The sequence below is a fragment of the Centruroides vittatus genome, unplaced genomic scaffold (assembly GCF_030686945.1).
Source record: "Centruroides vittatus isolate TY-2023 unplaced genomic scaffold, ASM3068694v2 contig_19, whole genome shotgun sequence".
Classification (NCBI taxonomy): Eukaryota; Metazoa; Arthropoda; class Arachnida; order Scorpiones; family Buthidae; genus Centruroides; species Centruroides vittatus.
Genome location: NW_027121169.1, coordinates 445,320 through 463,726, shown reverse-complemented (window position 1 = coordinate 463,726; position 18,407 = coordinate 445,320). Strand labels below are relative to the sequence as shown.

General features: G+C 34.7%; 1 protein-coding gene across 1 annotated transcript in view; it reads right to left on the bottom strand.

Annotated features, from left to right (window-relative positions):
* The window catches only part of mof (males absent on the first), a 49,339-nt gene extending 42,178 nt beyond the window's left edge, over positions 1 to 7,161 (bottom strand). Inside the window, exons 1-2 of the mRNA XM_067264505.1 lie at positions 6,951 to 7,161; positions 94 to 171 (exon numbers count right to left, since the gene is read on the bottom strand). Of these exons, the coding sequence (XP_067120606.1) occupies positions 94 to 171; positions 6,951 to 7,143 (271 nt within the window). The 5' untranslated portion in view covers positions 7,144 to 7,161. The remainder of the gene's footprint in view (positions 1 to 93; positions 172 to 6,950) is intronic.
* Positions 7,162 to 18,407: the final 11,246 nt, after the last annotated feature.

Here is an 18,407-nt window from a genome sequence, read left to right as displayed (position 1 = left end):
TACAGAAAGTTGCAAATTAATATAGTAATGTACAAATGAAAAGATGATATTCAATATTATAAAACTTTAAAAACAAATAAATAAATAACTTACAGCCTTCATAGTGTACGTAATATTCATATTTTCCTCCTTCTTGTTCATTCGTTCGAACTTGAATAATTTCTGCAGGATCTAAAATATAATTTTAATGAAATTTATTAATACCAATAATTAATATAAAAACTTGTATTAGTCTTTTCTTCCATTCTAAATTATAATTTTATACTTGTATCTAGGAAAATCAAAGTTTGTATGATTATTATTATATCAACAGTATAAACGTTGCAAAAAGTTCACTGAGTTCAGCGTTATATCCACGTTTGCTTGTTGCAAGTACTTTCGATGAACCTTACTGTCGTCATCATCAGGCGAGTGCATAAATTTGCCGAAAAAACTTTAAATGGAACTAATCCGATGTAGAATAGAACGGATAAAGCTTTGCCAAAGCCATTAAGAACGCAAACAAAAAAATACTTTTTTTTTTTTTGCGTTCTTAATGGCTTTGGCAAAGCTTTATCCGTTCTATTCTACATCGGATTAGTTCCATTTAAAGTTTTTTCGGCAAATTTATGCACTCGCCTGATGATGACGACAGTAAGGTTCATCGAAAGTACTTGCAACAAGCAAACGTGGATATAACGCTGAACTCAGTGAACTTTTTGCAATGTTTATACAGTATTTGGCATGAAAATTATCGTAGCGATATATCAACAGTTTATTATATTTAGATATTTAAATGCATTTTAAGTACAATTTAAGAAATCTAAAGATGTGTGAACATTGTAATGAAAAGTGCATTAAAATTTTAAATTTAACACTCTGTAGAAATGGTAATTTGTCTTTAATTATTAAATTTCAGTTTAATAATTTTGAATAATTATTTAGTATTTGAATGCAAATATTAAATGAAAAGAAATAGTGATCTAAAGTATAAACTTTGAGCTATATTATGAAAGTGTTTATACAAATAATTTGGCACAATTTTTATATAACTAAATATGTTTATTTCCATTAATTTATATTTTTTACCTACAATTATGACAGATGATGTGATTATAAAACAAAATAAAATAAATTAGAATAAAAATTATATTTTCATTATTAAATTCTTACTGCAAATATAACTTTCTTCCAAAGTTATATGTATTTATACAAAGATTATAGCACTAAAACCCTTTACAGAATCTTCTTAAATAAAAACTTCAATAAGTCATTTCCTGTAGAAAGACTAAGATTATCAATCCTCCATCTGAATCTTTCTCAGGTCAATGATTTTAGAATCAGGATGCTTTTTTGAATAACTTCACAATTGTTGCATTTAAAATGTTCCTTTTTCAAATGCATTTACAAGTTTTAGTACTATATACTTACACTCCAATCCAAAGATTTGTGAGTAAAATATAAGATTGTTTTATTGGATAAAAATCTTTAAATATAGACAACTCAAGTGCTTCAAGCCTTGCTGGCTCATCTTCGGGGATTAAATAATTCCAACAAACAATTATTTATTGTGACATTGTCACAATGCCAGGCTGCAATTTTTAATTTACTTCATTTAAAATATATGCTCTCTACCTTAAATTAGTATTGTCTTGCCCCTGTACATATACTTTTCCTACTAGCAACAGTGTCATGCTGGTCATCTATCTAATTCCTTTAGGGAAAAATTTTTTGTCTGAAATAACACGATTTCCAGTGCAAACCGAAAATTCATATATAGTTGAAATATTCATAAATTCATATATATAAAATTCATATATTCAGGGTCTCCTGCCCTTAACTTTTTCATATCTGACCTCAACTTTCATCTACCTAATCCCATTCTTAAGATTAACCTGTCCTGCGTTGTTCCCGAAAATTTTTGTGTTGACCTCATTGACCTCTGTGGGCGATCCCAAATATTTTCGTGTCTGCATCAGAACGTTTTTGATACTAGATGTCGCTATGCGTCACAATTTTTATATTAAAATAAACTTTTAAAATATAATTTTTTAAAATATTTTTCAATATATTTATTTTGTTTGTTCAACATAAAAAAATAATTTTTAACAACACAGCAAACACGATTATTATTTAAAAAAAAAAATTTTTGTTGGGTTTAACATCGACAAAAATTCAACATGGCGTCACAGGCAACAGAGAAGAATTTCAACATCGTATAGGTTAAGGAAGGACAAACAGACGAACATTATAATGGGAATTTATAAGTCTACAATTTTTTCAAAATGCAGACCAAAAAACAAAAAAATTATCAGATTTATCTGATTCCTCATGCATCCATAAAGTTCCTTTTTAAAAAACATTCTCAATTTTAGGTTTATTTGTCCTTTTTTCTTCTTTTTTGATTCTTTCTGCTCTATGGGCACTAAGAGGGCCTTTTAATCATATTTTGACCATTTAATTTAAAATTTATTTTGTATACTAGTACTTTCTATATATTAACAGGACTTATTATACTGGAAAATATGGATGCAGATATTTAGTCTTACAGATGAAAAATAATGGTCTTTATTTAGTTCATCTGAACACACACTTTAAACATGTGTTTCGGACTTGTTCGTCCCTCCTCAGCAGGCCTTTAAACGACACTTTAAATTCTGTATTTCCGAACTTCTTTACATTTCCAATTACACTTATGATCCACAGCAACCATACAATTTGACACATTCTTTTTTTTGTAATTTTCTAATTTGTCTAAGAGAAATTAAGCAGAAAAGAATAAACTAAAAGAAGAATGTGTCAAATTGTATACGGCCTAATGCTGGAAATGGAACAATCTAGCAATACTGAGGTCCATTTTTTGGATATAAACATTAAAGTAGAAGGATCCGCCATCGTCACGTCGGTATACCGTAAACCTTATGCCGACCCTATATACATACCGGTAGGTTCATCTGACCCATTCACCTACAAGGCTGCAGCATTTAATACTTTGATTAAAAGGGCCTTTTCCCACTCGTCCACCACGCAAGCCCTCAACACCGAATTGAATTATATCAAGAGGATAGCAGCCAAGCACGGTTACCATGGTCTGACACACCGTCTAATTGAGCGACTTCACACTCACAATACGCACCCACTACGCGTACGAGGACCAACACTGACCAGGATGAACGTACACACCTCCCAGTCACCTTTAACCCATATGTTAAAGCGATATACGCTGAGATCGCTGGAAAACAACAACTACAAATAGCCTATAGAAGAGGCCCGACAATCTACGACATCCTCAGAAATGAAAAAGGCAGTCCAGTCCGTGGCAGGCTTCCTGGCGTGTACTCTATCCCGCTGAAAGATAACAGATGTAACGAGAGCCTTGTATATATCGGCTCAACCAAGCGATCTTTAAATACCAGAGTGCAAGAACATCAGGCAGACCTTCGGCACGGGCGGTACACCACGGCCCTAACCACCTTTGCATCTGATCCCGATATAGAACCGGAGTTCGACAAAGCTGACATCATCGACACTACGCCCCACCTGGACCAACTAAAATGGCGGGAAGCTATATCCATCTGTAAGGCTAACCATTGGACCACATGTATAAATCGGAAGGATGAGATTAATCTTTCTATAGTGTGGCAGGCCCTCATAAACAACGATCTATAAATAGCAACATCGGCACACGAATGCGCATGTCCACCTTAATGTTCGTTTGATATGCGAGTTCCATAATTTTTGTTTAAACATCTGCATTCTATTTTTAGATTCCATTTTTATTTAAATGTCTACGTTCTTTTTTCATCTTTTTTCAAAGTATTTCGTCGGAACCTTTTTTCTCTACCTGAAGAAGAGCTGTTTGGAAAGCTCGAAAATGTTTGTGGAAAGAAGATTTTTTCACGCAAATTACACCGGTAACAGGTTCGGTATTTAGTAAAGTACTAGTATACAAAATAAATTTTAAATTAAGTTAAAAAAGGACACAAAGGCATAATAATTACTATTTTGACCATGCACACAATGGGTTGGTTAGGTGGTTAGGGATGACGCCAACATATCCTAAACAGACCACCCCAGAAAAATTCCTAGGGGTTTTTTACTGCCCTGTTTCAATTCCAAGATTCTGGAGCAATAGGCTGATGTCTTAACTGTTAGGTATGTGGCTATCATATGCCAAAAGTTCGTTGCCTGAGAGGCAGGATATGGTGTACGACAACACTATTTATTTTCTCGTTACCTATGACCCTTTGAATTCTTGTTACATTTTTTCTAACGTCTAGTGTATGTCTGTAGCTCTTCGTTGAATAAAAACGTATAGAAGTTTTGTCTGTCTCCCATTTATATCCTTGCTGGCTCAGTTTATCCAACTTCACCAACAAATTACTAGCATTAACTATATTGACCATCTGGCATCTTATTATTTATGTGAACAAAAATAAGCTAGCAAGGTTTGAATAGTAAATAAGTTGTAAATATAGAAAGATTTAACTCTAATAAAGCATAATTTTCTTTCAAGATTTCAAAACTTCTTTTTGGTACTTATGAGTACTCCACATGTCACATTTCAATCACTCACATCCATTGTGCTTTGTTTTGTCACTTATAAAATTACATAAAGAAATTTGAATGGATAACCAAATGAAATAATTTAATTTTGCACAAATCAAAAATTTAATTAAGATTAACTTGTTTCATTAACATTAAAAAATATTTTTTCATTTATAAAATCAAAATAACTATTTTCTGAAGAAATCACAAGCTAATATTACTCTAAGAAATTATATGGTAATAATTTTGTTATATTATGCACCAACATACAAATTAGTCTTCAATTTGAGAATTTGTGTCAATGGGACATTTTGTAGAGAATGAATTATTCATTCAATATTCGGAATTTGCCTACATCTGATGTTAATGTGGCTCGTATTCTTCAGGAATATGGTACTATAACCAAAACGCTCTAACCTGTTACCGGTGTGCACTCTCTAGAGGACCATCAACACAAAATCAACGAAAGTCGTTTGTTACTAACGTTTTCAAACCGAAATACTGGTTCTTCACCAGGTAAATTCGAACCTCTGGACTGTCGTTCGAAGAAAACCAAATTCAAAATTCAAACGCACGTATTTTGGTTCGAAAACGTTAGTAACGAATGATTTCCGTTGATTTTGTGTTGATGGTCGTCTAGAGTGTGCACACCGGTAACAGGTTAGAGCATTTTGGTTAATACGTTCCGGTGTTGAGGCAATGATATATGGTACTATACCTTACATTCCAAAAGATTTTGTAAAAAAAAGGTAGGGTAGATGTACCAGTTTTGGCCAGTGTAGTACCAGTTGTACCAGATGTACCAGTACCAGTAGATGTACCAGAACTGGTACATCTACCCTATTAAAATTAATTTGTATTTTGAGTTAAAAAGTTTAAAATGGAATATGATCAAATACACAGTGTGAGCTCACAGGTTTTGAGGGCATAAATTCGAGAGTTTAAAAGGGTTCAGGACCCGCAAGTTCGATAGGAAATCGATCGGATGTTGATTACACATCCGATCCGATCAGAAAGAGAAAACAAAAATCCAAGTCATTGCAATCAGATCAGAAAGAGAAAGCAGAAGTCTCAGTCATTGCGAGTCAGCAAATTAGTCATCGAACATTGAATAATAGACTGGCTCAATGCCAACAACGATGGTATAAAAACCCGATCGACTCTGGAAAGAGCGCGATCATCCAGGAAGGTCTGAATCCAGTGTCTCCAGTTCCGGACATAAGACTGATTCCAGCTTCCATAGTTCAGGAGGTTGTTGCATACGGTCATCGGACCACATATTAAGGTATATCGATTTTGTAAACTCTCTCCAACTCGAAGTTAGGCACGTGACTAATTTATTGGTTAGATCGCGATTAGCGATAGGGATATTTTATCCGCATTTTGGCAGTAGTTATCTGTATATCTTTATTTTATGTGTATCTTTAGTGTATGTTCACTTTTGTTAGTTAATAAACCTTTATTGTTATTTGTCAAACCTGTCTCCTGTCAAAGTAAGGACACCTGTCGACTTACTGACGCACCTCCCCACTCACTTTTTGCCCTCCTAGCCATCCAACGACAACGAGGTTGGGTTTTACCAACCCGTGCAGCGTAAGTGGTCAGCGAGGTTTTCCCCCTGACCCTCTGCTTATCTCACACAGTAAAGGGGATAAAATTCAACATGGAACATCAAGAAAACACCTAAATTAGTATATTGTTGAACTGTTCAGAGAAGAGCATTCAAATGCAAAATAAATTTCACGAAGGGCAAACTCACAAAGCATTGACTATAGATGGTCAAGTAATGAAAGTGGTAGCCTACAGCTCCTAGGGACCCAGGATCGAATCCAGACGGGTCAAAAAATTCCTAGGAATTTTTCAGGGGTGATCCAACTGGATACACCGGCTCCTGTCCCTCACCACCCAGCCACCCCATTGTGGGCTTGCTAAAGAGACCCTTTTAGTGCCCACGAGGCAGAGAGTTAAAAAAACAAAAAGAAGTATTACCATTGTTCATAAAAAACGTCCAGCCTATCAAATAAGTTCTAGATAGTGTAAGTTGAATTACTTTAAAATTTAATTCAATAAATAATAATTAAAACAAGTCACGTAACTATAATAAAAATACTTAATTGTAATAGTTCAGCAAAATTATTTTGATTAATTTCAAGTCTGTATTTATAGATCGCACGCTATTTCGTCTCCGACGCGACGCGACGGACGCTCGCGAACTGAATGCGACATGCGACGCGACATGCGGGATATAACCCGCAAGTTTCCTCTGTTTTTAGTTATCGACATTCTTATTGATACTGAAATATATAAACAATAAATTATCATATTAACAAATGCTTAAAACAGTTTATTTAGTCAGTATAGGGAGAACAAAGTAAGTAATCGGTGATTTGTATGTATATTTGAACTTGTATTAAATGACTTACGCCATGCTTCGTCAGATCGACGAACCATATAATGTTCACCAATCTCCAAAACGGGCTCGTTACTAACATTATTCATGATGATGTTTTGATTACTGAGACTGCATCTTTGATTTACACCAGAATCATTATTCGTATCGGTATTATTAGACATAGTCACGTTAGACACAACATCCTTTGTTTCTTCTTCCGCCATACTTATCAATTACATATTCAAAAAGCGCCCTCTGGCAAACGTTAATGTCAAGTCTCGCCATTTTTTTTTGTTTGTTTTATTTTCAATATTATTGCCAGATATGGAAAAATTCAAATTTTTCATTTATACCCAACGAAATATAACAACTAGACCCGAATCAGATGATATTAGGCCTAAGCTACTTGACTACACGGCCCCGACGACAGTGGTTCTAGAATAAACTCATTATAAATTGGTTTTTAGATATGGGTTTTTCTAATTTCAGATCATACATTATTAAACGAGGATTCATTACAAAAGTTACTTCAAATAGATTGCAATGAAATAAGAGTTTGCCATAAATTAAAAGAAGAGCATATTATATGTCAAAAATTTCAACGACAAAATGTTAGATTAGCTTGCAAATTATTTTCTAATTCTACTGCTATCGCCAATGGTGATATTCAGCGAGTTCGCACAGGTTCGGCCGAACCCGTTATTAAAATTTTCAGTTTCCCGAACCTTGTTAAACACACGGAACATTTCTCAGTGGTTTTGTTTCTTTTAAAAAATATATTAAAATATACGTATTATACTCTGTAATAGTACTAAACTAAAGCCTTATACCCCGTTCGCACCGAGCATTTCAATCTAGATTGTGAGCAAGGGCGGGGACTATGTCTTCGTGCGATCTCTCTCGACCGTTTCAATCTCGACCAAAACGAGGTTTAATCGCGATCGATTCAAGAGAAATCCCACAATCCCACGCGCACGAGATAATACAAGATGGCCGTGGAACACGTGTCGGGCTATGGACAGCAAAATAAAAAGGATATTGTATTACGAGAGATGATGACATCTGTTTATTATGAGTATGCCATTCGGGGTGAAAAATTTTCTCTGCAAAAAAAAACAAAAAAAAAACAAAAAAAAGGTTGACAGCACTAATATACTATTGTGACGGCCGGGTGGCCGAGCGGCAAAGGTGGCAGCCTACCGCTCTGGGGGACCCGGGATCGAATCCGAACGGGTCGAATAATCTCCAGGAATTTTTCGGAGGGCGGTCCGTTCGGATATGTCGGGCCCCGTCCCTCACCACCCGGTCGCCCCATTGTGGGCCTGGCCGAACCCATAATGGGCCTACTAAAAGAGGGCCTCTTAGTGTCCACAGGGCGGAAAGAGTTTAAAAATATATATATATATATATATATATATATATATACTATTGTTACCTGGTCTTCGCCCAGGGCTCGTTACGTTCCAAATACGCCACTGATTATTAGATATATCGCAAGAAAAGGTATTGTATTTATCTCTAGCCAAAACTTCCATTTCGTTTGTCGGTGATTGTTAGGGAAAAATTTTCTGCTAGCGAACCCTTTGTTAACTATTTCGAATATCACCACTGGCTAAGCGCAGCTTCCACCTTCCAATGACCTTCCCTTGTAGTTTCTAAAATATAAATTTTCATATTTTAACGTACTTTGAATTAATTAAAATTAATATTTTATTATAACTGCATTATGTATCTTATTACAAATTTCTATACTACATGTGAAAAAAACGATAAGATTGCTATTGTATATTCGAATATCAGTGGCAAAATGGAAGCGCTTACGAGACAGCTTCCACCGCGAGAATAACTGAATGATGTAAAGCAGCCAGAGAGCATTTGCGCATGCGCTTTACAGAGCACCAACCTCAGCCGGTTTAGCTGGTGGAAGCTACACACGTGTAACGCTTCCAACGATTCTATCCTTTAGCCACTGGGTAGGGAGCTATCTGACTAAGTGAATTGTTTAAGATTTAAAAAGTAAAGATTATTCAATGTTATTTTTTATGTACTTTTTTCGGAAAGTTATATTTGTTTATAATTTTCTTTTAATTATATATACTGTAATTATATTGACAGATTTTCAGGCATAAAATCTTTAGAATTTTTATCACTTTTAGATGTTAATAATTTTAATATTACGAAAAACAATTCCAAGCGTGCTTTAATTCTATAAATTAAGTAAATTTTACGGGAAATTTTTTGATTTATCTAAATTACGTAGCGAATCGCAATATTTATATTCGTGTCCGGACTATATGGACAAGTATCTCTTAGACATAAAACATATTATAATTAATGTCGATCCGAACAAAGACGTACTAAAATAATTATATGATTTAACATCATTAATATTTACGGTACCATCTACCGGTGGGTCTGCTGAGCGCAGTTTTTCGACCACGAAGCAAATTCATACATTGGCCAGGAACACTCGGTGGGAGGAAGATTGTCATCGCTAGCGTTGCTTTCGATAGAAAAAGAGCTTTTAAATACGTTGATGGAGTCGACGATCAGCGACTTTTATGATAAAGTAATTAACGACTTTGCGGAAAAAATCGCCGAATACAGTTATATTAAAAAAAAATTAAAAAAACAAGTTTTTCTATCGTTGTTTGTATCAATTTGTATTATGTATGTATTATTTGTATTTTATTTTTGTCATTTTCAGCATTTGTTTAAAACTTTTATGGAAATGTCATATACTGGGCAGGTTTGACCCGTCACGAAAGACGCGAAAAAACGGTTAATTTAGAGAAAAATTTATTAGTTTAAAAAAACATAGGAAAAATTCATTTGTAGTCGGACACCCATTGTTTATATCAAACTGCCAGGCAGAAACCATAAATCGCGGAAGGAAGTCGTCCTACGATCGTTGAAAGATCGAATTCGTCTTCGATTTTGTCTTTTTTCCCGATCCAGGTAAGAGTCTCGTTACGTTTAGTAACCAGGGACCAACCACTCGGGAAGCGTGATTGAGGGAGAATGACCAATCAAATGGACGAAAGAAAGAACGAAGATTGATATAATCCCCGACAATCGAGGACACCTCGCACTCGGTTAACGTTCCGAATAACCAAAACGCCGTGTGTCAACGCGCAAAAAAGAAAAATACAATTTCTCGTCTATTGTGCCAACCTGTAACCCGTGCCACTTCGGACTTAGACCGTGTCCCCGACGCCAACAGAGGAAGTCTCCCCGTATCCTACAGACTCGTCAACGCCACTGTCCCGGGGCCACCTTCGATCGACCATCGAAGAACCACATCGACGCCCAGGATGTTCGAACGGCTGATTGTCCTAAAGCAAACTATTTTGAACATAGTATATGTTTATTTTATGTTCCTTTTTTGTCGGTTTTTGTCAGATACGTCTCTTTCGCCACCACGCACGTACGAATGGACCCTAGGCCATCACTGTCGCGCAATTAACTGATTGCTCCTGGAAGTCGGCTTCTTACAGAAACCAGCTTCCCTATCATCAAATGTCACGGCACGCCACCGAGTATTACACTTCAAAAGTACTCCAAAACCAGAAATTTTAACCAAGAAAAACAGAAGCAATATTAAACTCATAGCTACATTTATTATGTTTATAACCTACAAACATATGGATAACGTTTCGCTATGTCAGTGTGAGAGGTGTGACAACTCCCAAAAAATAAATTTTCTCCAAAATGCAAATGTAGACTCTAAAAAATAACATATCACTATCTCCAAAGCAAGAGCTAATCGGTCATTTTTATGGAGATTTTTGAATCTTTAGCAGATGAAAATACATAAGAATATGCTAATTTTGAGCCTGAAACAAAATCATTGTTGTCCAGTGTAATCGGACCGACTAATAGTAAAAGCATTCACACTGAGTACGATTATATGTCGGTGGCCGATTCGTAAGGACCAATCGGAACGGGTGTTAGAAATCGTTTTAAGTTTTTCTAATTTTTTAAAATATTTTTGTAATCTACCTGATTAATCTTTGCGGATATGATTTTACTTCGTTTATAAATTCTTACGAAAAGTCTACATAATACCATCTTTTCTCATTACGTCGATAATGTTTTTTATTATATATATTAAAATCATATGTGTTCCCATATAAAATTTAAGCAGTTATGAAAAGAATAAGGTACAAAGAAAAATTTTAATAAATCAGAAATATATATAAAGTAATGTTATATTTGATTGATTCGATAGTTTTCATATATCCAGTCTGATTGGTTGTAGTTTCGAAGCTTTTATTGGCTGTAGCTCACCGACTGCTCCGACCCGATTACAAATATTTAACTTTTTAAATCTGTCCGAATGGAACGACCAGCCGACTGCTGTTATTATGGCAACGCGACTTGGAGTCGGACCAGTCGGTCATAGTGTGAAACAGCCCTTAATCGCTCAAACATCCGGCTGTCACCTTGTTTTCTAGGTCAGGGATTCTTAACAGGGGGCAGCGGCCCCCTGGGGGTCCGTAAGAAGTTTGCCGGGGGCCGCCAAATTATGCAAAATTTCCTTCAGAATACAATAAAAAGAAAATTGATGTATAACCGAATATCGTATTGAAAAGTGAAATAAAAAAGACAAAGTTTTCTTATTTAGTTTTTTTTTATTTTTTATTTCTTCCTACATACAACTTTGTTAGTACAGAAGAAATAAATGCAAATATGCTACTTACACCACAGTATTTACCAGTGGCGTGCCGTGACATTTGATGATAGGGAAGTTGTATTTCTGTAAGAAGCCGACTTACAGGGGCAATCAATTGATTGCGCGTCAGGGTCCGTTCGTATTCGTTTGTTCGGTAAGTCAGTAAAAACCGTATACTTCTTTAAATGTATTTTTAATAGATTATCTGACGTACTTAATTATTAACAGAGGTAATTATATTGAACTTTCTTATTAGATTCAATAAATTCCCTATGCCCTCTAAATGCCAATTCTTGCTTTGAAAAAAAAACAAACATATAACGTCTAATTAATCGTAATTATCTTGTTATAATTTTCAATATTTATTTTATGTTGTCTACCAATGTTAAATTCTATTCCGCTTTGATTTCCAAATTGCTTCACTTCTACAAAAGAATCATCATTCGTCACAAATTTTATCGTCAAAATGTCGAAATTTTTTTGTTGACGTATTTATATTTAATTTAGGCATTGATCTTTCTCTTTTAATAATGTTTTCTTTTTCATTATATGGTCTCGAGACAAAACTTTTTTAAAATAAATTTTTGAATCACTAGCCACGATATAAGGGCTAAAATTAAAATTATCAGAAAAACTTACTTGGTAAAACAAAATGTGTGAGGAATATACATACCTAGTACAAAAAATTCTTCAATTGTATGAATATACAGTAGAGAGTCGTTAATCGGAACGCCGGTAATCGGAACGATTTTCAGTCGGACTGTGTCATGCTGAATCGAACGTTTTTGATACTAGATTTACTTCTAAAGTATAATTTTCATGTTTTTATATTCTTAAATATATTTATGTTGTTTGTACAAAATAAAAAAATAATTTTTAACGATACAATAGCCTCGATTATTATTATAAAAATTTTCGTTAGGCTTAAAATCGACGAAAATTCAACGCGAAGCGACACGCAATGGAGAAAAATTTGAACATCGGACAGGTTAATGTATTTTTTCGTACATAATGGGTAATCGGAACAACCCCAGTCCCCAATTGATTTCGATTTTCGACACACTACTGTACTTTTAAAGAAACTTATAATTAAATATAACTTTGTGAAGAAACGTACTGTACATAAAAATAACAAAATATTCTTTACTTTTTAAATCTTAAAACAATCCACTTACAAGTTAGTGAAATAGCTCCCTACGAGTGGCTAATGAATGGAATCAGAGACGTCCTGGTAGGTGTGCGGCGCGTGCATGCACGCAGGCTGCCAAATCCCGTGGGTGCCGATACCGGCCAATGTCAAATGTCTCTTTTGTCGCATCACTAGTATATCTCAAAGGACGCCACAGGGCTGTTGTAAATTTTAAACGTTTCTCACCATAGCTGTAAAAATCTAAATATGTTAAACTTAATAGTCATTTGTTTTCTAACTAATTCGTTTTAATACCAGGTGTACACGGAAATCAGTTCCCCACTGTACTGAGCAAGTGATTGGTTCGGTTCAGCTTTTGTTTAAATAAAATTCTGGCTCTTTCAGCAGGGTTTTATTTATGTCCCCATTCCCTAATCGCTTAATTATTTAACTACTTCTTAAATAGAAATAAGTCGAAACCGGTTACTTTGTACTTGAATATCTGTAGTCTTGGGAAAGAAGTGGAAAGAAATTTTTATGACAACCGATACTTAGATCGTACATTTAAGGAAAATAAATTCTAGAGCTTTTTTTTTTTGTACCATTGTACTGTACGTCTCATTCATTAAATTTGGTTGTAAATGATGATGCCAAAGTAACAGTTAATTTTTTAACATTGTACAAGAATTGTACACGTTTTATCTGCATCCGCTTACAGATAGGACATACTAAATCGTAATATTACCGGTTTAACATTGAAATCCGTAAGTAATATAAGATAGGAAAGCGGAATAAACGCGAAATAAATATATCAAATATTTTAATGGATTTTTTTAAAACTCCTGTCAACTATACAGAACTATCATAAAAACATGCCAGTAAACTCCTATCGGTTGGGTTAAGTTATAAATCTAGTCTACAGTGGGCGACCTTTTTTATAACATGGGCCAGAATAAATTTTACATTTTTTCCGCGGGCCGTAGTAGTTAATTGACGCCTTCTTGTGACTTGTAATTTTTGAGTCTGCAAATATGAAATAAATAAATAAAAAGTTAATTACTACATTTATTTCTCTTATCGTTTTCGAAAATTACAAAGAATTGGAAAAATAACTATTAATTAGTTATTTTTCCAATTTAATAATCTATTAAAGATCTCGCGGGCCGGATAGAAACTTTTCGCAAGCCGTAGCTGGCCCGCGGGCCGGGGTTGCCCGCCGTTGATCTAGTCTGCTCGTGATTCACATAATCGGGCGAGGGTGGCCGAATATCTAGCAGGCGGCTAACAGCCCAGAACCGCTCCGGGATATAAAATTGGATGCTTTATGCGTGTGTCGCTTCTACCAGCTAAACCGTGACGTTGGTGCTCTGTAAAACGCATGTCCCATGGCCTATATAATCTGGCTGATTGGAAACTGACCCGGTTTCGACATTCCTTCCGTCCCCAAATTATTCGAATATACAATAGCAATCTTATCGTTTTTTTTCACATGTAGTATGGAAATTTGTAAAAGATACATAATGCAGTTATAATAAAATATTATTACTACTCAGACACCTTATACCTCTGAGAAATTATTAATTTAATTATGCAAACGTTTTCCACCTGTTCCACAGGTCATCTTCAAGCAATTTCTTACTTCTGGAATGTTATCTCGTGCAGGTTCGAATATATATGCGCACGATATTTCAAAATTTTTAAAAAACCGTTGGAACATTCCATGTAAAATATAAAATATAAACAATAATAAAAACATTAATAAAATTGATTAAATAAACATATTGATCCGCTAAATAATAATTTAAGGGACGTAAACTAACATAATATGTGGAACAGGTGGAAAACGTTTGCATAATTAAATTAATAATTTCTCAGAGGTATAAGGTGTCTGAGTAGTAATGTTTTAAAACTCTGAGCATTTTATTCGAGTAATAAAATATTAATTTTAATTAATTAAAAGTATGTTAAAATATGAAAATTTATATTTTATAAAATACAAGGGAAGGTCATTGGAAGGTGGAATCGGCGCTTCCATCCCTTCCAATGACGGCACGCCACTGGTATTTACTTCTTTTATTCCAAAGCAAATCTAAGAAACTATTAATGCTTGGAATTTTAAAAATAATTAGGAAAAATAGTAGGCTTAGTAGTAGGCTTTGGAAATTTAAATATTTTTGCAAACGATATGCAAAATCTTTACGACAAGTTTAGTTTTAGCACCGACTTTGGATCGATTTTATCGACATGTTTCTTATTTTATTTTTTAAACATTAATGAGCGTTTGTGTTTAATTGTGAAGTTTGAATGTTATTTAAATAGATAATGAAATAATAAAGTTATGATTTACATTTATTATATAAAAAAATAAAGCAATAATAAAAAATCAATTTATTATAGATAATTTAACAAATATAAATTATTATTAAAAAAATGGGGTCACAAAAATATTATGAAATATTTGGTGGGCCGCGAGTATAAATAGGTTAAGAACCACTGTTCTAGGTGTTGAAAGTAGCGACACTTCCATATAAACAGTTTCTTATTGTACATTAGACACACATAAATTGTTTTTAGTTGGTCGGCAATGTTACATAATAAATTATTTCGGTGAGAAATTGATATTCGATGTACACCATTTCGTTGACGGCAGGTTTTAGGAATTTAAGTATGACATATATTGAGGACGTTCTGTATTTAATAATAACGGATGAAATTAGATCCAATAATCTAGTGTCTTATATCAGGAGTCACGGTAGTGACGCTGATATAAGACACTAAAAAGTCACTAACTGACAACATATACAGGAATCAGAGTTTCCGATTTTCGAGGGTCGATTTTTTGCCTCCAAACACCCTAGTATTTTCCAATATGTAGTGTCGTTTGAAGGAAAATTATTTTCTTAGGTAGTGTGCAAAATTTCAAGATTTTGTATAAAGCGGTTGCTGCAATATAAGCATTCGAAAAGTGCAAAAAAGCGGTATTTTGCATTATTACTAGTCTTTTAATTCATTGTTTCGCATTATTATTAGTGTTTAATATATTTTAATAAATAAAATAACGGGTTTATAACGTTACTAAATAATAAAAAAACCACACACACACACACACACACATTTACGATAGTCGATCTTTAAATATTTAAAATAAATCAATTACAGAAACGTGACTGCAAATAATGAAATCGATTATTTTTTATTTGTAAATATGGCACGAACAATGTGTACAAGGTCGGCCATATTGTCAATGTGAATGCGTTTGTCAACAAATGATCAAATGAATGGTCCTAGCTTGTCCGAGTAAAGAGAATGATTTTAAGAATCTGAGACATCGGTGTCACGATAATTATTCCCTTTCTATCTCTAACACCAGCCTCGAATGCAAGGCTGATACGATCGTCACTTTAATAAACGAAACCACGAAACGTCCAGGAAGTTTTAACCTTCTCGATTCTCTGTTTTCTAAAATGCGACTGCGATTAACGAAAATACGTTGGACGACGAACAATTTCGCTGAACCGCTATTCTCCACCAATGGCCTTGTACGAATATACTTTTAAAGAAAATTATAATTAAATATAGTGTGACGGACGAAGGGACGAAGGTGTTTAACCCAAAATTTTTTGATTTTGTCCCTCCATTTTATCAAGAGATCAGTTGGAAACCCATAAAACTTACGAATATACTTTTAAAGAAAATTATAATTAAATATAGTGTGACGGACGAAGGGACGAAGGTGTTTAACCCAAAATTTTTTGATTTTGTCCCTCCATTTTATCAAGAGATCAGTTGGAAACCCATAAAACTTACGAATATACTTTTAAAGAAAATTATAATTAAATATAGTGTGACGGACGAAGGGACGAAGGTGTTTAACCCAAAATTTTTTGATTTTGTCCCTCCATTTTATCAAGAGATCAGTTGGAAACCCATAAAACTTATTTCCCACGAACTTGCTTCCTCGTTGAGGATGACCCATCTAGTTAGACGTAAGCCACCCGGAACTTTTAGAAGAAATTTACGTATTGGACACCCGACCCTCATGGAAAAACCTGAGGGGAAAAATAAAACGAACGAACGATGACAAATCCAGCAGTCGTCGTTTAGTTATCGTGAAAGTGTAGTGCTCCGCTACTATATTATTTAGTTTCTGTAAATTTCGTTTTTTTTTTTTTTTTTGTATCGGGGTTTGTCATGTCCTTGTACTATTGTGGCGCCACCATCACGTGTCGCCTTTAGGCTGGTATGTTTTGATTGGCCAATAGGAATCACGTGTCTACTATGTGCCCGGATGGAGGGAATTATAAAAGGAGGCGTCCTTGTGTGAAAGACACCTTTTTCCTTCCTCGAGGCTTCTTGGAGTGTTCCTGACTAGAGAGGAGTGAGTGGTCTCCACGTGAGGACAAGGTCGACGTGAGAATAAAGACAGGAAGGATTGTTAAAGGAAAAAATAAAAGGCGAGTAAATTGTAACACGTATTATTGTGAAGAGTGATAAACCCTAATATAAAGTTATTATATATTGTCGTATAAAAGGGTTCTTCTGTATATATAATTGTAATTTTTTTCCTTCCTAGTTAGATTAGAAATTAAGTTAAGTAAATCTGTATCTGTGTATGTTAAACATTAGAATTATTTAAAATAAATTGTTTATTAGTTGCTTAATTTGTGAAGTCCTCAATCATTTCTTATCCTAACTATTCGGGTTTTCGTTTCGGCATTCCCGACACTACAATGGCGTCCGCGACAGGATATTCGTCCGGATAAGAAAAACCTTGTAAGAGGACTGCGTGGATTGTCATATATTGTTTGTGTACGACCCGGGTAAGGACAAAGAGGGTACCGTTGTCCTTATTATTAATATAAAAAAAAAATATATATATATATATATTTTTTGTATACTTAGTATAGTTAGCGTGTAATGGAAGAGCAGGTTTCAAGCGGTTCCCAACTACCTGTTGTGTCGAAAGAGTGTAATGTCCCGATCGTGACGGGATTCATGGGGATGATCCCATGTTTCACTAACACGCCAGGCGATGTATTGGATGTGAAGAGATTTTTCAAAACCGTTGAAAATGTGGCGAGCTTAGCCAACTGGGAGGAACAAGTGAAGATAAATGTCGTTCAGGCTAGGCTTAAAGGTGAGCCACTATCTGTATTTTTTGATTTAAGAGAGCAGGGTATCGAAAGTTACTGTGAATTAAAGGAGGCCCTCGTAAAGTGTTTCTCTAAGAAGGAGTGTGAACAGGATTTATTTAACTTGGTCTTAAAGGTTGTGCAAAAACGGGGTGAAAAGGTATGCGAATACGGAATTCGCGTGAAATCGTTGTTTTCTAGAGCTGTCACGCGTAATCCAAATCTTGAAGTGCTTAAGGACAACTCCGTCAAGGAAAGTTTCATGAAAGGGCTGATCTCTGAATTAAGGAAACCTGTAATGCAAGCGCGGCCCAAAACGCTAGATGAAGCCATCGGCTTGGCGGAAAGTGAAGAGGAAATCGAGGCCGAATGTGGAAGGAGGGCACACATTAGTGAAGTTTGTATAAACGCGGATAGGGAGATTAGTTGTGTAAGGAATGACCCGAGAATCGATAACTTAGAACTTCAGATTAAGAAATTAAATGAATCCTTAAATTCTCTTTGCGAATTGGTTAATGAAAGTAAGAGTCGGGTAGACGATAGAAGGGAAAC